Source organism: Hyperolius riggenbachi, chromosome 3, assembly GCF_040937935.1.
Source record: "Hyperolius riggenbachi isolate aHypRig1 chromosome 3, aHypRig1.pri, whole genome shotgun sequence".
Lineage (NCBI taxonomy): Eukaryota > Metazoa > Chordata > Amphibia > Anura > Hyperoliidae > Hyperolius > Hyperolius riggenbachi.
The window spans coordinates 129920759-129943803 of NC_090648.1; the positions used below are offsets into that span (position 1 = coordinate 129920759).

The following is a 23045-nucleotide window of genomic DNA, read 5'->3' on the forward strand; positions in this document are numbered from 1 at the left end:
AGTCAGCGCAGTCCGGCCGCGTGCCGCTCCCAAAGCCAGGAACATTCTGCACCTGCATAATAGTGCTGCGCAGGTGTAGTGCGCTCCCAGCGGCGGAGTGTGTGTATGTGCACTACGCCAGACTGGCTCAAGTACCTGGACTCATAGCAGAAGATCCAGGTGGTGGAGGACGACAGCGAGGGACTGATTAGCCTGAAGGGGGCTGGCTTTAATTTCATCTGTCTCAGGTTTACTTTGTTACACAGTAGTACTATACTCTACATATGCACTCCCCACATAGCTGCAGGGAATCCACTGAGAATGTTGTGCACATTGAACATAGAGGTGTTGTCTATCACCCATAATCCTGGTTCAGATTGTGCATGAAGAATGTGTAATAGAGAAAGAATCCCCTCATTTCCCGGCAGAGTACCTGCACATCACTTACATGTACCCACAGTCACATTGTCTAAGGCCTGATAGATGTTCTTTGTTCCTGTCTTCTACAAGTACTCTTACCAAGGACTAGTTTTAGTCTATGACAAACAGTATTAGAGGCAGAAGAGCAGAAGGTTAGCAGGTAACTGGTATTGTTTAAAAGGGAATAAATATGGCAGTCTCCATATCCTTCTCACTTCAGTTGTATTTTAAAATTCCTAAGCATTGGCAATTAAGAGATGCATTTCATGTTGCATACTTTCAATCAACAAAATTATAATATGCAAATTAGAGGAGTTGGAGTCGAGGAGTCGGAGGATTTTTGTACCGACTCCACAGCCCTGGTTCTACCCACAGCATCGCACTCTTCAATGCAACGCTACGGGCCATTAATCTGTCGCCACTCCCGATCCACCACAAATCGATATCACCCATCCGGAGTGATCCACTGATTTGATGGATTTCGTCTGAGAATCGACAGGACCATCGATCATTCGGGCCAACTGTAGCATTGATTTCTAGCCGATTAACTCAAGAGTAATCAAAATTCCTTGATATTAATGATAAAACAACTTCTAGGCACCTTTACTTTACAACATTAGAGACATTAGACTATGACAATGGCATGCATTAGAATGGGTAGATGTGCCGGCAGAGTCAGGCAGCATTTTGTCTGGAAAACAGTCAACTGAAATGTTTACAGACAGTTTTCTCAGAAGGTCAAAACTATAGGTGTGTTCCAAGCTTAACTTTGTTTAATGCTATGGGGAAGCATTAAATAACATATTCCCCAAGCTATATCAGTTCTAACAATCCACTCTAAAACACTTGTTTTTCCTCATTTATAATAAACTTTGAAGGACTTTAAACAGCTTATGCTGGGCACACACTTCTAGATTGCCAATGGATGACATGCAGATACCAATACTCCTTGCCCATCCCTCATACCAACCCCGGCAGAAGGTTCAGATTTTGGCTTTCAGAACACAGGATACGGACAAGTTAGAGCGCCCAAATAAGCAGTGTACAAAAGTCTAAGGAAGGTACAGTAACAAGGGTTTAGCTTCAGGAATTACCGTAGATTAAGGCTTGGTGGCAAAGACTGGGTAAAATGAACAAAAATAATCTTTGCTTTTTGCTCCGGAGCCTAGATTGATTCATCAAATCCACTGTGCCATACACCTGGTGTCGGAACACATAGCACCATTTCTGCATGAATCTCCCAGTGAAACCAGCACAATTCCTTAATAACCGAAGCATAGGGCATTGTTACCAGCAATGCAAGAAATAAAGAACTCTTTTTACCCCTTGGCTTCTCCTCCCTACTTACTATAAAACAGACAGCTGGAGGTGACTCTCCTGTTCTGTACTCCTGCCCTTTGTGCAGCATGACATGTAGTGAATGGTGGATTTACAAAAAAGGCAGGAAAGCGCTCATTCAAGGCCCGATTGTTTTAGAAAAAACTTGCCTAGGGCCCAATACACCTTAGACTGCCAATATCAGACAATCTTTCATGACCGTTTCAGGTGACTAATCTAGTGTGTGTACAGGTGTCCAACAAAGTCTATAGACTTGTGGATGGTTTCCTGCTGTTGCTGGTAGTCCCCCCTCCACTCTCCATAGACCAGAATAGACTGCTCAGCAAAACAATATGTTTGAATGAGGACCTGTCAACCAGAACAATTAGCTTCGGCTCGGGATCGCTTTAAGCACTGATTTATGAAATAGCTTTTGCATTACACAAAGCAGCAATACTACTGCAATAGTGCACAATTAGGGACGGTCAATAAGAGGCATATGCTTCTGAGTTGAGAACGATTATGCTGATTTTATATGCAAGTTTACGCAGCTTGAAAATGGACCAATCAATCCCACCTTAGCGTGATTCAGCCCCATGGGCAAGCATCCTTTTTCAATATGAAACACATTCTATCTTGCTCTTTTGTGTGCATTGGATGATTTACCGGGAAAAAAAAGTCAGCATCTTTTTCTTTGCGATTCAATTGGTCCATTTTTAAGCTGTATTAATTTGCACTGAAAATTACCACAATCCTGCATAGTGTTGGTGTTTGTATGAAGTCACGTGAAACGCACCATGAAGCGCGGGTAAGTCAACTCCCCCTGACCATGTCTGCAGGCTCAGTGCTGAATGGTGCTGAAGTGTGGTGTTCTGGTGAATTCGGAACAATATTCCAAACAGCAACACTTATCCTCCATCCACTCCAAACAATTTACATCTCATTGTTCATCTATAGTCACAATAAATCCTGTACAGTCTGAACAACCAGACACAGCTTCTGTCATGGATGTTTAGGACTACTATAATGTATCAATTCAACTGCTTGAAATCTTATCAGTCATTCAAATATGGCCGACTCCAAATTGTTATTTTTTGAAAAAAAAAAAAATAATAATAATAGAGGCTATCAAAATACAGTATAAGCTAATACTAACAAACAATAATGTATCCCTTTTGCCTACAAATATAAAACATACAGATACAAGCGGAGATGTAAAGGAATTACTTGCTGAAAAGGGAGAATTAGACAGGCTGTTCTCTATAAACACACACTGGGTGGATTTCTGTGTTCTTCTTGTCTCCTGTGCAAGAGTTCAGGTTCACTTTAAGCCTTTTACTTTTGTTTCCCAAATGCAGTAGAATCTTGTTATAGTAAACTCTGGTATACTAAACTTCTGGCTATAGTAAACTCAGTTCTCAGCAAATGTGTCTGTATAAATGTACGACCAATTCTGATATAGTTAACTACTTTTGCTGGTCCCTTGGAGTTTACTATAAATGGATTTTACTGTAGTGCAAAAACGCAGAACAAAAGGAAGCTTTATTTTTATTTTATTTTAAAGCAGGAGTGTCACCATAAAAATCAAATTTCAACAGCAACTGGTCTGAGTGTATTAAGTGATAAATATGCTAATCCTATATTCAAAACTTTTTCTGCCGTTATGATTTGGAGTTTTCACCTACTTAAGGAGTGCTGGCCCTTTAGTAGTCAATGCCAAGCAGTTGCATGCTGGGGGTTCTTTTTATCTATAATATATTCCTCTTCTTCCCTTTATTTCCCTGCCAGCTGCTTATCTGAAACATGATCCCCTGCTCACTTGTGTTTACAAGCAAGGCTGAGGTGACTCAGCGATTGGAGGAGACAAGAAAAAAAAAAGTAAAGGGCAGAAATGACATCAGGATATAACCTGAACTGTGGGCAAAAGACATGGCCCCCACCAGGAACAGAATCCTCTTCATTTACTATATAACATTCACTGAAATCAAAACGTGAACAGTACAAAACATGTGTTATGTAAGTAGATCAAGTATTTATCTACTTATATAGGGTTTTTTTTCCCTGGCATAGTATGGCTAAGCCTACTGCTTTAAACACTTAACGACCGCCTAATGCCGATAGGTGGTGGCTGGTCGTAAGTGGGTTTCTATGGAGGCCGTTTCCTGTCAGTTCACGGAGGGTGTCTGACAGGTCCGATCGCGGCTCGCAGGCTAATTGTAAACACCCGGGGAAGAAATACCCGGTGTTTACAGCGTACGGCGGTGCTATCGCAGCAGCGCCGTAAAGGAGATCGGCGATCCCCGGCCTCTGATTGGCCGGGGTTCGCCGGCATCTGATAGGCTGAAGCCTATCAGAGGCGATACAGGATGGATCGCTGTCCTGTACCGCCCGTACAGAGAAGGGGAGGGAGGGAAAGCGAGGGAGGCGGAATATCGCTGTGGCGGGGGGGGGGGGGGGGGGGGGGCGGGGGGTGTGGCTTTGAGGAGACCCCCCCCCTGCAAGGCACAAACAGGCGGCGGCAATCAGACCCCCCCCAGCAGAACATCCCCATAGTGGGGAAAAAAGGGGGGGGGAAGTCTGATCGCCCTGCCTGCAACACAATCTGTGCTGGGGGCTAAACAGCCCACCCAGCACAGATCATAGAAAAATCCCCTGGTCCTTAAGTGGTTAAAGCATTGCTTACTTACTCCAGTCTTTTCTGTAAGACAACTTCTATACATCTTGCAAGAATTGTTACTTGAAAGAATATCAGCACTTACCCACACAGGTGCATGTTGGAAATTCAGCTTGAGCTATCTTGGCTGGTGTGTCCAACAAGCTTTTTGTTGGTGAGGTCAGATAATTCAATGGGGATTCCAAAAACCCACTGAGAGTAGGATTAAAAGGCAATTCACTTTTTGTAGGAGTTCCATCAAGTTGCTGATTTTCCTCTGAGTAGAAGCATGTAGTAGACACCACTGTAATAGCACCAGAAGATTCGATTTTGATCTTTTTAGGAGATTTTGTAGAAAACAAGTTCTCAAAGTCCTCAGACATCTCTTGTGGCAGAGTCGTGTTTGAGGGAGTGGGGTTAGAATGAGTGTTTACCCGTGTGGTATTATCAGCTGGTAAAATGTGAGAAAGAAGGGGGTGTTTGGACTGTAAACCCATTCCTGGTTTTGGAGGACCGTCACCATTCTGAGGTGGGAGGTCTGAACCAGGGAGTGGAAATTCATTGCCAAATTCAGCTTCAAACTGCCTAATTAGATCTTCAAATTTATCATCAATTAGGTCATTTTGAGCAGAAGCATGACCTGAGGTTTCCTGATGGTTATCAGAGTCAGCCTGACCAGAGCTAGAGCTGTTATTATCTATGGAAGGTGTAGGACATGAATCTTTTGCACCAAATGTGTTAGACTGAGGCATAGCCTTTCCTTGTCTATCTCCTTGACTTACAGTGCACATTTCCTGAGTGTTTAAACTGTAGCTGTTAAGGTTAGGAAGCGAAGGATCAACTTTTTCACCTGACTGAGGCTCTACACTTGGAGCTCGACGAATCTCTTCTATTTTAATTTGAGACAGCGGCATGAACACAGGCTGGCCTTCTTTGTGTCTAGGTTTTTTAATTTGTACTTGTTTACGCGGGGGTTTAACTTTTGTTTCCGTTTTCTTTTTTGAAGGTGAAAGTTTTCGCTTTTTCCTCTCTTTAACGGGTTTATCTACAGTCTTTGGAATCTTTTGTAAATTTGGGACCCACCACGGTGGTTGTTCTTGCGATCCCTCCTGCACATTGTTTGGATCTAAGAAGAGGTTACGTTTATGATGTAGATGTTGCTGGAGCGCCGCCTGAGCAGTCCTGTGGAAGTCTGGCTCCTGGAATAGCTGCGACAGTTGTTGATCTGGAGACATTTTGTACATCTCTGCTGCAGCCGCTGCTGCCGCTGCGGCAGCCGCTGCTTTCTTTGCTGAACTTTGCTTTGTCTTTTTAACTTTGGTGGGCAAAGATTTAGGACCTTTGAACACAGACCCAATGTACTCATCTGCATTACCAAGCAACTGCTTCAGTCCAGTCATGGGATCCGAAGAGGTTTTGAATTGCTCTGAGCCTTGAGTCCACTGCTGCATGAACTCTGCTTTTGCAGGGGTGGAGTTGGGGTTCTGTAATACTGGAGAGCTATGAGGGAGGTGGGTTTCTGGAATGTATTGTCCTTCTTGAAAACTGGATTTCTTACTTTGCTCCCAAGAAGTTTGCCTCGAAGCTTGTGAAAGAGGAAGTGCATCTTTACCAGTGTACTGCTGATTCTGGAACAGTTCATTGCAGGCTAGAGGAAATCCATTACCTTGGTCATTCCTTGCAGAGGGGAAATGTGTAAGAGCTCCATGGGATGAACCATTGGGACAATCTGTGTTTGGCTGTGGAAGTGCAGAGGACAGTTGTGTAAGAGCTTCTATTGCAATTGCAGTTTGAAGACTTATGTTCTTCTCTTTAGCAATACTCAGTGCATTCTGAGAAAAGGGTAGGGTACCATAATTACATTTTGCAATTTTGTTTTCTAGGGCAAGCACCTGATCTTTATGGTAAGAACTATCAACTATTTCTCTTCTGACTTGATTAAGGGGGTTCTGTGAGCTATCAGGATGGTCCTTTACAGCAGATCTTATCTTATTTTCTAACCATTCCAAGTAGTCTGGACACTCCGGTCCATCACAGTTACAGTTAGGTGGCTTCGTGCCACGTTTTGCAAGTTTCAAAGCTGCTTTTAGAGTGTTTAGATCTTCGGGACAATCGGGAGGTTTGTTTGCTGGAAGGCCAGAGGATTCTCTGCTCATTTCATAATTAAACTTTTCATACAGTTGCATTGATACCAGTGAGAGTGCCCCTGATGTTGGAACCCCATAGGACATGGCCTCAGCTACAGCAGAGAATGCTACTAGGTTTTTGGCATCTTCTAGGCTTGAGCTGTTGATGGAAGCAGCGTGACTGTGTGCAGGAGGGATTTCCCAATTGATTTTTTCTTCAGAATTCTGGGGGACAGGGGTATTGCTTAACCAAGAGTTTGCTTCCATTAAAAGCCCGTTCCCCAAGTTTTTGCATCCCTTATTTAGCAGGCCAGCATCACATTCCAGGTTCAACCTTCCTTCTTCAACATGATTAACTGGCCTTTTTTCCATTTGGTCTGTATTGAGTCCATCAACTGAATTGCTTTCAGAACAACTCTGTGGATGAAAAACAAAAAATACCATGAGTATTACAGAAGCAAATGACTAGCGAGTCCTAAAAAAAATTAGAACATTTGTATTAACATGAATGAATAACTTTATGTAAATCTTGTCAAGCTTTGTAAACCTTGTCTCTACTGTAACTTGTAATCATATATTTACATATAATAAGCCATATTGCAGCTAACAGACATTCCCTCAGAGCTCGTTCACACTAGGGGCTTTTTATTTTTTTTTAAGCGCTGGCGATTTTCAAAATCGCCCTGAAAGCGTTTCCGCAAGGATTCTCTATGACAAAATTCACATCTGAGCGGTTTTCGTTTCCGATCGGCTCAGATAAGCGTGGGCCATTTTTCAGGAGATTCCACCTCAATGGAAGGTATAGGAAAAACGCAAAAGGATCACAAAATCGCTTTGTGCAGTGATTGCATGAGCGGTTTTAAGAATAAATACATTCTTTTATTCTTTTCCAGATCAAAGAGTTCACTTTCTGACTGACGTCAGGAAGTGAAAAAACGCAATTGCTCTGCAAAAGTGATTAGAAAAGCACTTAACAAAACCGTCCATCGCACAGAAATCAGGAAAAAAAAATGGCTTCAAAAAACTCCCAACGCGAACGGACACGCGAAAGGACACTCGAGCGGAATGCAATGTGAACGAGGCCTAAATAGGTTTAGATTTCAGTTCCCTCACTTAAAATTGCAAATCTGTAATTCGTATATGTGCACTACTGATTTAAATGAAATAGCATTCAGCGACAAATAATAAATTTAAAAGAGGTAAATTAAAGGGAAAAAAACATGCCTAAGGTTTTCATAAATCTAGAGACTTGAGCAGATGTAATAAGGCCAGTAAAAGTAAAAATAGAATGAGGCTTCTCATTCATAAGTGATGGCATCCATCACATGACGAGAACCAATAGGTAAGCTCAATAGGTTAAAAATTAACTACTTCCTGTTGATACTGAAGGAATTGTTTCTGACTCTTACTTTCCTTAAAATTTGCGTAATGTTCTCCAGCGTATCCTTTGAAAAAAAGAACAAAAAAGCAATCAGCTATTTTGGCCAGTCTGCTAGCACAAGGGAACCACAATAGAGAAGAAATATCATGGGTGCAACTACCCGGGGTAATAGGAGTAATACTGTGGGCTGGCCCTTGGAAAACCCCACCAGACAAAACTAAAATTATGGCAAACTTGAAGCCTTTAACACAGTAACCCTTAGGGCTGGTTCACACAAACCTTTACTGCCGGCCACGGCGCCCATTGTTGAAAGCCTGTAAAGTCGATAACCATCGTTTGCGCGATCATTTCAATCCTGATTTAACCCTGGAAGCAACACGTTGCTTCCCGGGTCGCTTAAATAGTACATTAGACACTTTTGAACACTGGCTAGATTGTGGACTCCTAATTCATGGAAGGCAAAGATGTCAACCTTAATGAGCAAATGGGTGAAAAAAAGTGGTGGAAATAAATTAAAGGGATGAATATTGTTAGAACCCAAAGTAGAAATTATGTATTTGTTAAAATATGGGCAGCAAGGGAGATAATTAAGTATACAAAAGACTTTCAAAAGCCAGTGCCATGGAATTTACTAAGAGGAGATAAAAGAATTTACACTATGACGATAGACCTTTCTTGGGCTTGGGATGGTTTAATGGACTTAATTATTATCCTATTTCACATTTTTCTTTCCCTCCTTCTTTCACTTCTTTAATCTTCCTTTTTGTCTTTTAGTTTAGTTTTTGTCTTTTGATTCTTAGTTACAAAAACTGAAACAGTGGCTCAAGATAAGCTTGATATTATGAGCTGTGTTCACATGACTCCATACTGTCTCCTTCCGGCTTTGGAAGGAGGAAGTATGGAGTCATGTGAAGTGTGCAGTTAAGCGCAGGTAGTGAACTCCCCCTGACCCTGTCCGCTTCTGATATGGTGCTGAAATGTGGTGTTCAGCATTATCTGGATGTTCCAAATTCATTATGCCGAATTCAAAACACCAACACTAATTTTTATTCTGTAGATGAAATAGGATTGCTCCTACTTGTCAAATATACACATGTGAGATTTCATCATGGACACCCACAGACAGCTGCCTCCGTGAATAAGAGATGTATCAATCCATTGTGATGGCCACAAGCAAAGGATTGTGTATCAGTGACAGCTGTAATCCTCCTAGTAGTGGGGATGTAGTGGAGTCTTCTTCATGCTTTAAAGCAGAGGCACAAAAGCAGATGCCAAAACCCAATAACTGCTGCAGCACACCTAATAGTGATAAATTAAACTCCCATAATCTCCCAATGCCAGTAATAACACTAGATAAGCAGAGTTTTAGGATTTAAAACAAAATGGGGGCATTTTTGAGGATAAAACACATGTAATCAACTTAATCTAAATAATCCTGTATAACAATAATCTTATTTCTACTGTATTTTCCCATTTCAAACAAGGGGATCTCTGGAATAGATGTATCATTGGGTTTGTGTTGATTTGTATGAATATCTGCCTTGTGAATCAGCTGTTACGAACATATCAAATGATATGTGATGTATTTTGTCTGACTAGGTGACACACAAAGGGCTTGATTCACAAAAGGGTGCTAACTTAGCACACCTGAAAGCCCCTTAGCATGCCTAAAGCCCTTTAGGACGTGCAAAGTTTCAAGCGCTAAGTAGTTTAAGCGAAACGTTGCACCAGGTGCAATCAAACAGTCACATCGGGGTGCGCCATTTCGGTGCAATGTTTTAGGCGCACCCGGTGCGACGTTTCGCCCGCACCGTGCTAAACTTTGCGCACGATCAATAAAAGCTTTGGGCACGCTGACTGCTTAGCACCCTAGTTAGCACGCCCAAAGCTTTTAGGCGTGCTAACAGAGTTAGCACCCTTTTGTGAATCAAGCCCATAGTCTTTATGCAACTAAAATAAAACCGCACTCTTCAACAACAGGGTTCGCAAAGAGGACAGGAACAAACCCACAACACTAAGTGGCATGCAGGACTTTAGGGAGTTTAAAGTGGACCTGAACTCTTGCACAGGACAAAAGGAAAACAGAGAAATGCACCCTGTATGCATTTAGAAAGTTTAGGCTGTCTAAATCCCCCTCATCTGTGACAAAGCACATCTGTAATTTGATCTCTCAGCTGTGTCCGCTGGCTGCCTTGGCAGAGCTGCTAATTTGTAAACACAGGATAATAACCCTATATCTGCTTCCATGAAAGCAGGAAGTAGACACGCTTCAGATTTATTGCAGGATTTGTATCAACTGTAACAAATAAATGTTTTTCTTTAAATTAATTAAAAATTTCATTATCTTTTAGAGCAGAGAGGAAGTTCTGAGTTCAGGTCTGATTTAAAGAGAAGGATGTAGACCAAGGACTGCACTGCACTGTACACCTATTACGCAATCTCACTTCAAGCAAGGAAACCAATATGTCCCCCGTGAGGACTGCAGGTTTAATGAGGCTCAATATCCACAATTCACCTGATATCTAGAGATTGTGTGGTCTTCTAAATAAGTCATATGAGGGAGCTTGAGAGGGGCATGATTTGATTGATGTGATGAAAAACATTTAATGAGGTTTCTATTAGAACAGTTCAAAATAAAAATCAAAAATTAAAATTTAGCCTTTCTAGTAACCCTACAGAACCTCAACCAACACACATTAAATGATGTTCCTCTTCCAGAATCAACCCGCATAAAAAGATGCCCACCTATCCAAATGGAAGCAGGGTCCTGTACATGTTATCTGCTCATCTACCCCAACACTCTTCCTGAAGGTCACTGGTACCCCCGGACAAGGCACAATGACATCTAAAGCACCTACACTAGGGAGATAGAATTTCATGGAAACACAAATACATATGGCTTACAGCCTTGTCGGATGTCGATTCTCAATAAAACAAATTATGTAGCATTAAAATGAAAATTAAACTTCATCAAAAAGCTTCCAAGCCAATTAACCTGGTCTTAAGGGGCCCATACACTGAGCCGATTTTCTGGCCGACCAATCGATCCAGATCGATCAATCGATTGAAAATCGGTTGGCCAATCGACCGATCGATGGCCGATTTCGATCGATTTCTGTCGAACTGGCAGGGTGGAAAATTTAGGTCGATCTGATGAGATTGCTTATCAGTTTGCATTGGCCTTAATGGAAATCTGATGGCAAAAAAATGCCATCAGATCGAATTTCAATAGATTTCAAACTGAAATCTGTTGGAATTCTTTCCTGGTAAAAAATGTTCTAAGAACGCATCAGATAGATCATCAGATGCATTTCTTATCTATCTGCTGCCAATCTGACGAGTGTATGGGCACCTTTAGGGGCACCAAAGTCCTCATATTCCAGTAGTCCTTACTTAAAGAAATGGCAAATTGTATACAAAACCATTTCTTAAGCAAGAGTGAAATAAACCAGTGTAAATGGCACAGTGTCACAAGGTGGACATGAAGGTCTCTGTGGGCATCTACAAGCCCACCATAATGTGGAAGAGCAGTGAAAAGTACACATTCAGCATCGTTACACACATTTTCTTCAGCCGAAAAGTACCATTGTGTGCTGATGAAGCTGCATGGGGTTAAACGGGATTTTTATCCAGCAACAGAGCCTCGCTGTCTAAGCCAATGAAATCCCACACCAGCCATCACAGTCAGTCATCTGCTGCCTCTTTGTCTGTTGTGCAGGAGCACAATGAAAGCCAGGCTTGTCCAAACGCTGCATCTCCTCAAACTAACATCTTCCGAGCTGCATTCTCTAAGCCAGCATCAGTGCTGGGCATTGTATTCCAGGAATCCTTCTCCTGGAAGGAATATGCTTAATACTCACACCCTGCACACACCGAAGTAGTCTGGGGTGTTTTCTTTGCAAAATAGCTTTCTCTGCATACACAGAATACATCCTACATAACCTTACAGAATACATCCTATATAGCCCTGCAAAAATCACATAATGTACAAAAGGAACATGAGAAAACAGGCTTTACAATATAGAAGAGTACCTGTAAAAAGAAAAACAACAGAAAACATACACACACTATTTTCAATTCCAAGTACAACTTGAGGTCAACGCTATAACCTTAGGGGTAAAGGTTGCAGACATTGCTCATGTGATGGAAATTTTGTACCCTCCATGAAAATGAATAGTATTTGGTTTCAATCAGAATGCTGCCTTTGATAAATTAAGCCCTAATCAACTACACACAGGTGTCACAAAAGCATCACAGTCCATGCGTTACAAGATAATTCTACGGACCAAGCCAGCTACACAAAGCACATGATTATAGGCGTAATAACAACGACTAATCTTTGCATTAACCCTTTGCTACCACGATTTTACATGCTACACCCGAGTCTATAAGGGTTTGAAGATCTACAAGGCCAAGTTCATGGGCTTAACATCACAAATACCAGACGAGCTAGAAAACTTACATTTGAAGAATCCGGTGGAGTAATTAGAAGGGAACAAGGGGGAAAAAAAAAACAAAAACAGAAAATGAGGAAGCTCAAGAAGGAAGAGTAGTCCTGGGGCTTTAAAAGACGTGAGAGTAGAACTGGTGAGCAGGAAGCTGCTTAGAGATTCAGCCTACACACACCTCACCCTCCCCCCTTCTAACAGCTGTAGGGGCCATTAGCCCTGTCAAACAGCACACGTACATTCTGTAAACAGCATACAGGCTCGCCTCTCTGCTGCAAACTGCGGAGAGAATGGACGCAACAAGATCGGGAAGCAATTTTTCCCTGCAAAGACAACAGCAATAGAGCAGCAGAGTCCGAAGCAGCATTCTGCCTCGCCCCGGTGGCCCTGTTGCGTCCGCTCATTTAAAAGAAGCGGAAAAAGACTGCAATTATTTTAACTCTGTCTTCTCAAACACTAGCTGTGCCCAGAAGAAGAAGAAGAAAGAAAACAACATTTTCTCCGCGGTTCTCAAAGTGTTGGCCGTTAGTTTTAAGTTTCACTTCTTTCTGGCACAGGGTGTGCGGAAAGACAGAGAGAGCTCCCATTCTTTCCCCGATCCTAGTCCCATCTTCCCGTATGATGTAATCTGGGAAGCCCTAGCAGATAAAGCGGAGTCCGTCCTACGACTACGTAACGTTGCCTGCCAATCAGACGCCGGGCACAGCTTCAGTTGCGCGATGTGCGATCGTTTTTGCAACAAATCCACCAGAGTAATCACGTGGCTATAGCGCTGGCATTCCTGTTGAGTTAGCTGTCCTTGAAACTGCTTACTTAATGCCACTACGCTTAAGAATATTCTGCATAAAAACCCGTCCATCACATCGGTCATAAGTTATGACCTTGGTTTCCCGTTTTTCTTATTAAAAAAAAATGTTTTTGAAGCAGTCATGTGATGGTTAACAGTGACACATGTAGGAGGGCAAGAGAAACCCTCAAATGTATGACAAATCGAGCTGATGCACATAACACCTGTTCTTTGCTCTATACCATTCTCCTGTAAGGCCCTGAAATTCAATCCACCAAAGAGATTTTAGGCAGAAATATCTGCTACATATTTGCATTAACATTGTTCAAAACTCGACACAACTGGTCTTAACACGAAGTACTCATAATAATGAGATTCCAGTCATGAGACACCTACATATTACACATGCCATGTTGGCTATTGGATAGACTGGAGAGTCAAAATGTTGCTGAACACAGGCCTCTATGGAAAATCATGGAAGATGGGCTGTGTTTATAAATTTCAAACAAACTCCCACTGACTTGGACATCTCAAAAATCTTGTCCATATTCTCTCTTGCATAAACTACTGCAACCTTCCTGCATTCAATCTTCCAACTAGGTCCACTGTCGGACTGTTTGGGATAGATGGTAGCGGACCAATGGACCGGATGAAAAGTATGCTTTCCTATGGGTCCCGTGTGTCAAGTTGTGGGTAGCGGCCTGCTGTAGCGGGTTGGGTACCTGTTTTGATTCTTATCAGGTTGTGGTGCGGGTTGGGTCGCAGGTAGTGAAAGCAAGAATGACACAAGATCTTAAACACTTCTTTGGCTTTGGGCTTGTGTGTACAAGCCCTACTCCATAGAGCCAAATTAATCCATGCCATGCACTGATGAGGATCAAACAATCCGAAACAGTCTGTATGCATGTTGGATTATTATGGCTCTGTACATATTAACAAGCTGACACATCATTGCATTCCAGCGGTTCTGGAGGTGTGTTTAGCTTCTAAGGGTACAATGGTTAATTTGCATATATTCAGCAGTGGTGCCTGGGAGACATCTCGAGCTCACTCCAACCTGAATTATCGCAAATTCTTTCTGTTTTAGGAAAGCAAACTTTTGTTTTTGTGTAAAATAGGTTTCACTTACTTTACAGCCTTCCAGTGAGACTACCATTGTATATTTTATAATAAAATGGAAAAAGCAGGTCGCGAGTCTGGAGACCTGCAGGTACCAGATTCACCAAAAAGCAGGTTGCGGGTCGAGTGCGGGTCTGAAAAATTAGACCCGCGCAGGCCTCTAACCTGAAGGCTACACGTAGTATTTGGAACTGCTCAACACTTATCTTAATGTTTTAACTCAGCTGCATCTTAGATTTATGCAACCTATAAGTACTATTTTTAATACATACTGATTTGGGTCACCGTACCAAGCTTCCTCAGAAATGTTACATATAGTTGCTCAATCTGGCTATTTTTCACTGAACCAGACAATCTAATGTATGAAGATTCTCTGCAAAAAGTGCATGTTAACTGATCTTGGAAAACCTTGTACAATCACTTTTGGTCCTTCCTGGTAAAATAATAATGGCCTTTGGTTGTAACAGAAATACATTAGTCTAATTTATTCATACTCCAAATATAAGCCACAGACGATTGAAGGGAACTAAGTGCAGTTAAAGGGTGCTAGCACCTTAGTAAAGCAATTTATTGAAAATTGCGCAAAAGGTGGATCAGCGCAACACCAGGCCGCCTCCGAATGGCCTCCAATCAGAGGTGCGCTGAGCCCCCCCAGAAACTACAAACGCACCTTGAACCCAAACAGAAGCTCTGCATATACACCAAAAGCATGGCTGTTAAGTGGGAGCAGCTGACCAAAAACGAAATAAATTAGTACATAGCAAGGAATTGAACAGCGCTACTTAAAAACAGGCAAGTGCCTACCTGAAAAAGAGTGCAAGCCCCACTTGTGGGATATAATACACACCGAGCATACACATGACCTGTCTACCACTGGAGGAGGATGTTAGTTTCCTGTAACAGCTTGCATGCAACCTATTAAGTACTCGTCCCTCCCACTGCGAAGAAGTCAATCCTCCATGGGAGGGGCCTAACACTAACTAAATCCTAACCTATGTATATGCATAGCCTGGGTGCGGCTAATCAAATAAAATCGAAAATTGAAAATTGCGCAAAAGGTGGATCAGCGCAACACCAGGCCGCCTCCGAATGGCCTCCAATCAGAGGTGCGCTGAGCCCCCCCCAGATTCAAGATTTGGGTTCAAGGTGCGTTTGTAGTTTCTGGGGGGGCTCAGCGCACCTCTGATTGGAGGCCATTCGGAGGCGGCCTGGTGTTGCGCTGATCCACCTTTTAGCTGAAGGTGATTAGCCGCACCCAGGCTATGCATATACATAGGTTAGGATTTAGTTAGTGTTAGGCCCCTCCCATGGAGGATCGACTTCTTCGCAGTGGGAGGGACGAGTACTTAATAGGTTGCATGCAAGCTGTTACAGGAAACTAACATCCTCCTCCAGTGGTAGACAGGTCATGTGTATGCTCGGTGTGTATTATATCCCACAAGTGGGGCTTGCACTCTTTTTCAGGTAGGCACTTGCCTGTTTTTAAGTAGCGCTGTTCATTTCCTTGCTATGTACTAATTTATTTCATTTTTGGTCAGCTGCTCCCACTTAACAGCCATGCTTTTGATGTATATGCAGAGCTTCTGTTTGGGTTCAAGGTGCGTTTGTAGTTTCTGGGGGGGCTCAGCGCACCTCTGATTGGAGGCCATTCGGAGGCGGCCTGGTGTTGCGCTGATCCACCTTTTGCGCAATTTGTTAAATTTTATTTGATTAGCCGCACCCAGGCTATGCATATACATAGGTTAGGATTTAGTTAGTGTTAGGCCACTCCCATGGAGGATCGACTTCTTCGCAGTGGGAGGGACGAGTACTTAATAGGTTGCATGCAAGCTGTTACAGGAAACTAACATCCTCCTCCAGTGGTAGACAGGTCATGTGTATGCTCGGTGTGTATTATGTATTTCTATAAAATGTTTACATGTTTGTTAATGGCATTGCTGCCTCTTCAAGTTACATACTAATTTGGAATTACTATCCCTCTACAATACAGCAACAAAGGATTTGGTTACAGTAATATTTGATCCCTTCTAGAGATTATTTGATATTGTATCTCAAAGAAGTCAAATTACATACTCCAAAGTGTATAAATACATCATAAAAGAGGAAAATATGGCCCAGAGAGAACAAGCGAACAGTCTTAAAGCGGATCCGAGATGAAAAACTAACTATAACAAGTAACTTGTCTATATATCTTATCTAAAGTTTAGATAGTTTACACAGCAAATCTAGCCGCAAAGAGCTTCAACAGAATATGGTTATTTCTTCCTGTGATATAATGACAGCAGCCATGTGGTTTGTAAACATTACACACAGGCAGGCTTATCTGCATCTTGAGCACTCAGCCTGTGAAAAAAACCTAATCCCCCCTCCTCCCCTCTGCCTCTGAAATCTCTGGCTAGTAATACCTCCCCCTCCTTCTGTCCAGACTGAGCTCCCATGAGCCCTTGCTACTGTCTGAAGATGCTCTCTGAAAACCTGTTGGCGTGCCTTGTTTAGTTTATAGGGAATTAGAGTATTAAAATAAAAACAAAAAAGTATTTAGCTTGAAGAACACCCTATAAACAATAGGAAAGGAACACAATTATGCAATGAGTAAAAGTTCATCTCGGATCCACTTTAACCACTTTACCCCCACACGTACGGATTTCTCCTTCCCTTTTTCCATCCTTTCACCACCAGGGACGGAGAAATCCGTACTTTCCGCGCTCCCGCCGCTGCCCGCGCTCCTGCTCGCTCTAGCGCGCACTCCCGCTCGTAAACATGCCGCCGCCCACTCGCCCGGAGATCAATGAACGGGAAAATCCATTCCCGTTCGTTGATCTAAGCCCTGCAATGATCCGCTGCTTCTCCGATAAGCAGCGCGATCATTGTAAAGAAGAAGAAGAAAAAAAAAAATAATAACTTTCCCAGCCTCCTTTTCCTAGTCTCCGGAAGGACGGTTGCAGGTCGCATTAAACAAAAAGTTACTGTTGCCATCTTGTGGCCAAATAGTAAAACTACACCCTAAAGCATTTTTTCACATACAAATACATTAGTTTTACACAGAAAATTAACTCCTTACCTCCCACACTCCCCAATTTTTTTTTTGTAATTAAAAAAAAAAAATTACAATTAAAAAAAATACATAAATAGTTACCTTAGGGACTGAACTTTTTAAATATTTATGTCAAGAGGGTATTATACTGTTACTTTATAAACTATGGGCTTGTAATTAGGGATGGACGCAAAACTGAAAAAAAATGCACCTTTATTTCCAAATAAAATATTGGCGCCAAACATTGTGATAGGGACATAATTTAAACGGTTTTATAACCGGGACAAATGGGCAAATACATTTCATGGGTTTTAATTACAGTAGCATGCATTATTTAAAAACTATAAAGGCCGAAAACTGAAAAATAATACATTTTTTCCCACATTTTTTTCCTATTTTCCCATTAAAACACATTTAGAATAAAATAATTCTTGGCATAATGTCCCACCTAAAGAAAGCCTAATTGGTGGCGAAAAAAACAAGATATAGTTAATTTCATTGTGATAAGTAATGATAAAGTTATATACGAATGAATGGAAGGAGCGCTGAAAGGTGAAAATTGCTCTGGTGCTCTAGGGGTAAAACCCCTCAGTTGGGAAGCGGTTAAGAACAGTCACCCCGTGTGGCTGTTTTTGGTTATGGGAGATTAAGGGCCCATTTTCACTAAGTGCAAAATCGCAATGCGAATTTGCACATGAACACTGAAATTAATGCAGTTTAGTTGAGTGGTTTCCATTAAAAGATTTTTTTTCCAAATGTGCTGCAGAAAAAAATATGGACCGAATGCTGGAGATTTCGGCACCATGCACTGTCCCGCATGCGAATCGCGATTAATAAAAGTCAATTGTCCCGTATGCAAATTTGCGCATCCGGTTTCCCATCAAACATGCTTCTTCCTGTTTCCTGTGTAGTCACAGTGATGTCATGTTGCTATAGAGATTAAAAAATTGGATGCATGGATTGAATTTGCATTAAAAACACACATAAAAACACAAATTTCAAAATTGCATTTGATTCACATATGGGAATTCAGATGCAAAACACACAGTATACCAGTGGATATAGGCCCTAAATCAAACCTGTGGATGTGCGCTAAACAAACAAGTAGCTTACGTACCAAAAGGCAACTCTCACTAACTAGTCTCTGTCGAGTTCAAAGGGCCGTAAGTGTTTGGCTATCATGCCCCCCTCCCATGCCTCCAACTGGCCCAATGGCATGCTTCCGCCAACCCTTTCCATGCACATTTCACATCAGTTACTGATTGATGGCTTTGTCACCCATACAAGAATCAAAAAGGGGATCCGCACACAGACTTCTTAAGGAACAATAAGTTTGTTGTCCCAATGCACACATACACAATTATAATTCACAAACAGACAAAGCATATCCCTGTCTGTTGCCTTGACAAAGGGGACCTATCTGGCCCCAAAACAATTGTCGGATTGGATGAATCATAATTGTATATGTGTGCACTGGGACAATAAACTTAATTGTTCCTTAAGAAGTCTGTGTGTGGATTTGGATTGCTACGGGATACCCAGCACTACTCCACTTCTTGGTGTATGTTTTTTGTTAGTCAAATAGTAAGGAAGGCAGGTGTTCGTAGAAGAGTCCTATGAGAACTCACAAGATCTCAATAGAGTCCAGTTTGGGACAATACCCAGTGCTGCCAAGATAGTAGGGCTGTATACTGCACAGTCTTATCGGTAGTTGGTGAATAGCCAACTATAGAATCTTTATCCTATGTCTATGGTTTTCTGATCACCCATGTTTCTGAAAATCTGTCCCAATCAATGTTGTAAGCATATTGTTACCCAATCATTCCCAATTAAGAGATGAACTTCAATGACGACTTTCCATGCAAACCTTCACTAACTTGAAGCTGAGCCAATCCCTCCAGTTCTCAGACCTTTTAATACTTGACTGACTGACACATCCTTCTAGTAAGCTGGAGAGAATGCCAGTGGCCACACATGAGCAAATCTGAATAAGACACTGCACAAGTTCTGAAAAGAAAGTGTTTGTACATGAAAGAAGTAAAAAGTGCATGAGCGCTTTCTTTCACTGGGCATGTGCGGTTCACGACTTGTGCATGCCCAGTCCACAATTGCTTGTGCACTGCTCAAACTTCTAGAACGCTGAGCAGCGAGATCAAAAAAGAGACCCCGAAGACAAGGAGCAGCATTAATAAATAAAAAGAATTTCACTTACTTACCTGGGACTTCTGCCAGCCCAACTGCAGTCGCCCTGTCCCGTGCCGGTCCTCAACGATGCTAAATTCCCCTCTGCAGGTTTGGTTTTGCCAAATTAGAAATAGACGTTCACTGCACCTGCGTGGCCCGGGCCTTGTGAGTCCTCGTTCACCCTCCTGTCACCAGGAGTGCCCTGCGCAGGCGAAATATGAAAACATCTCTACTATGCCTGCGCACGACCCTCCTGGCAATCGGAGTGCGAATGGGGACGCCTGCGGCCAGGGCCGTGCAGGCGCAGTGGAGGGCGGCACTACAAACCGAAATGGTGCCGAGGCGGGAGAATCGAGGATTGTTGAGGACCGGCGCGGGACAGGATGGCTGCAGAGGGCTGGCTGAAGCCCCAGGTAAGTTTTATTTTATTTTTTCTAACTTCAGGTCTGCTTTAAACAATCCAAATTGCCTGGCTGTCCTGCTGATCCTCCGCTTCTAATATTTTTAGTCAATGATAATGAACAGATGCTTCTAAATGAATTCCGAATGGATTAACCACATGCTTGTTTCAGGTGTGTGATTCAGACATTACTGCAGCTTAAGAGATCAGCAGGACTGCCGGGTAACTGGAATTGTTCAATAGAAAATAAATATGGCAGGCTCCATATCCCTCTCACTTCAGGTGTTCTTTTAGTGGACTTTACGTCAAAACTGAAAGTCGTGTTTCCTTGCATGCTGGAATTCCTGTCCGGAAAGCCGTGTTTAGTTAGGTAGAAGCGCAGCAAACCTTCTCACAGTTTTACCTTAAAAAAAGGGGGGGGGGGGGAGCACTAAAGCAAAGTGCATGTTGCTCAATTAAGCCTGGAATGAGGAGAAAGGAAGGTCTTCTCACCTGTAGCCTGTGATGGCACTGCAACCACAAAGGCTTGCAATATCAGAGCACAGGGATATTTCTGAAGACTACCTGGGAATCCCATAAGATTTTTAATTCAGCATAAATTTAACCATCTTGCACTAAAGGTCATTATTCAAAAATGTAGACAAGTTTCTGAGTAGCTGCTAGAAGGCTATGGAAAGAGCATGGAAAATACAAATGAAATGAATGTTGTGTACTAAGCCCCTAGACCTTTAAATGAAAACTTGGCTTAGCAAGACTTTCCTGTTTTTAAAAGGACAAACATAAATCTATCATGTGCTTGAAATGCGACATTCCGTTACTGCAGAGTATTGTGAAAATAACTCCCTTGCCTTCAGGCTCCTGCTGTCACACAAACCTCACTGTACACTGCAGTGTTTTCATCCCATCTCATAACCAAAGACGCCTCCCCATTTCATGGAGGCTTCTAGTGTAAATGTTATTCTACACCACCACTTGGAGAACACGCATGACTGACTGGAGCGGTTAATTGTACAGAATATGAAATACCAGGTGATGACTGCAGTAACTACATGAATATATTGATCTGAAATATCATATAATATACTGGCACTTATAAATACACCCGTTGTTAAATGTACCTTCTGCCTTTTAATCCTTTCAGCCCCAATATTAGCATCCTGTCTTTGCAGGAAGTAGATCGATCTCTACACAGATAGGAACAGCTACAATTTTTTGATGGACAATGGGAAAGAGACAGAACCTCATTGCTCAGGAACATCAGTAATTGGAGAGTACTCCTGAACTGAGAGGGATGCAGAAGCGTGTCTATTTAATTTCGGCGACTCTGCTGCTGCTGAAATTTCCGCAACATTAAATACTATTCCCCCACTGAGGGCTTATTCACAGTGGGACGTTGTGGAGCTGCATTATAAAGTCTTATAACGCAGCTTATCGCACTGCAATGCTAATCCTATGGGACGTTCACTGCGATGTTAGCGATGCACTGTAACGTGTAGTGTTATGGTAACTCACTGCTGCAGTGCGTTACCTCTAAACGCACACATCACCAGGTACAGGAAAGCATACTGTGCCTACTGTATGTGACGGTATCACGGCATTAATGTGCGTTACCTTTTTTTTGCGTTGTGTTGTAATGCTGCGTTGTGACTTTAACGATGCATTACAACGCAACGTCCCACTGTGAATGTAGCCTGAGTCATGGAGGGAAAAGTAATTCAGGGTCCAGCAATCGCCGGAACCCTAAATTACCCGTTCTGCCAACTATAGCATTGCTACTATAGCCACACCAAAATCAGGCGGTATGCGGCGGGCGCACTGCGCCAAGAATAGATGTCCCGTGTGGAGGCTGCCATATTCATTTCCTTTTAAACATTACCAGTTGCCTGGCAGTAGTCCTGAAAAAAGCATGCAGCTAATCCAGTCAAGACTTCAGTCAGAAACATCTGATCGGCATGCTTGTTCAGGGTCTATGGCTAAAAGTGTCAGACGACAGCCAGGCAATGTGTATTGTTTAAAAGGAAATAAACATGTCAGCCTCCATGTCCCTCTCAGTTCATGTGTGCTTTAAGGTCCCAAGGACAGGGAGTGAAAGAGGAACTCTATAACTAGGACACAGATTTTAGCAAATATTCAAAAATGTAAGCCCTTTATGCAGCACTTAGAGGTATGCTGCGTGGAGTATTTTGGGTATGATGCAACTAGCTTCACACATCTGGCTTTTTTTTTTTAGGATTTTCTGCCCTTCTTAAGTTCTGATAGGCCAGGTGGAGACCATTATTAAGATCTTTTGAGATGTGATCAATTGACTTCAAGTTCGAACTCTGGCTGAGACTCAGATTTGCCAAGCCATTCCTATATGGTCTTTAATTTGTGCCCCAGATTATTATACTGATGGAAGTTTAACCTTCGGGTCAATTTGAGGTCCAGAGCACTCTGGAGTATGTTGGGACACTGTAGGTGGGGGGGGGGGGGGGGGTCGGGGGAAAATGAGTTGAACTTACCCGGGGCATCTAATGGTCCCCTGCAGACATCCTGTGCCTGCGCAGCCACTCGCCGATGCTCCGGCCCCGCCTCCGGTTCACTTCTGGAATTTCAGACTTTAAAGTCTGAAAACCACTGCACCTGCATTGCCGTGTCCTCGATCCCGCTGATGTCACCAGGAGCATACTGCGCAGGCCCAGTATGGTCTGTGTCTGTGCAGTACGCTCCTGGTGACATCAGCAGAATTGAGGACCTGGCAATGCAGGCTCAGTGGTTTTCAGACTTTAACTTCTGAAATTCCAGAAGAGAACCGGAGGCGGGGCTGGAGCATCGGTGAGTGGCTGCGCGGGCACAGGATGCCTGCGGGGGATCATTAGAAGCCCCAGGTAAGTTCAACTCATTTTCCCCCGACCCCCCTACAGTGTCCCTTTAAGGACATCTTTACATTTTGCTCTGTTCAGCTTTTTCTAGATTTTAACTAGTCTCTCAGTCCTTGCTGCATAAAAACATTTGTAATAGGATGCTGGCACCACCATGCTTCACCATTGGAGTGATACTGCATATGTCATAAGCAGTGCCTGGCTTTCTCAAGATATGCTTAGAATTAAGGCCAAACAGTTCAGCGTTAGATTTGTCAGACTAGAAAATGTTGTTCCTCAAAGTCCAAGTACATTATGTGTCTTCCTGCAAACTCCAAGCAGGACCATTAGGTGTCT

General features: G+C 42.6%; 1 protein-coding gene across 4 annotated transcripts in view; it reads right to left on the minus strand.

Moving 5' to 3' along the window:
• TET3 (tet methylcytosine dioxygenase 3) overlaps window positions 1-23045 on the minus strand; it is a 150750-nt gene that overhangs the window by 42551 nt on the left and 85154 nt on the right. For all 4 annotated transcript variants that reach the window (XM_068274940.1, XM_068274939.1, XM_068274941.1 and 1 more), the window contains one exon: window positions 4476-6912. In XM_068274940.1, the coding sequence (XP_068131041.1) occupies window positions 4476-6867 (2392 nt within the window). In that variant the 5' untranslated portion in view covers window positions 6868-6912. The remainder of the gene's footprint in view (window positions 1-4475; window positions 6913-23045) is intronic.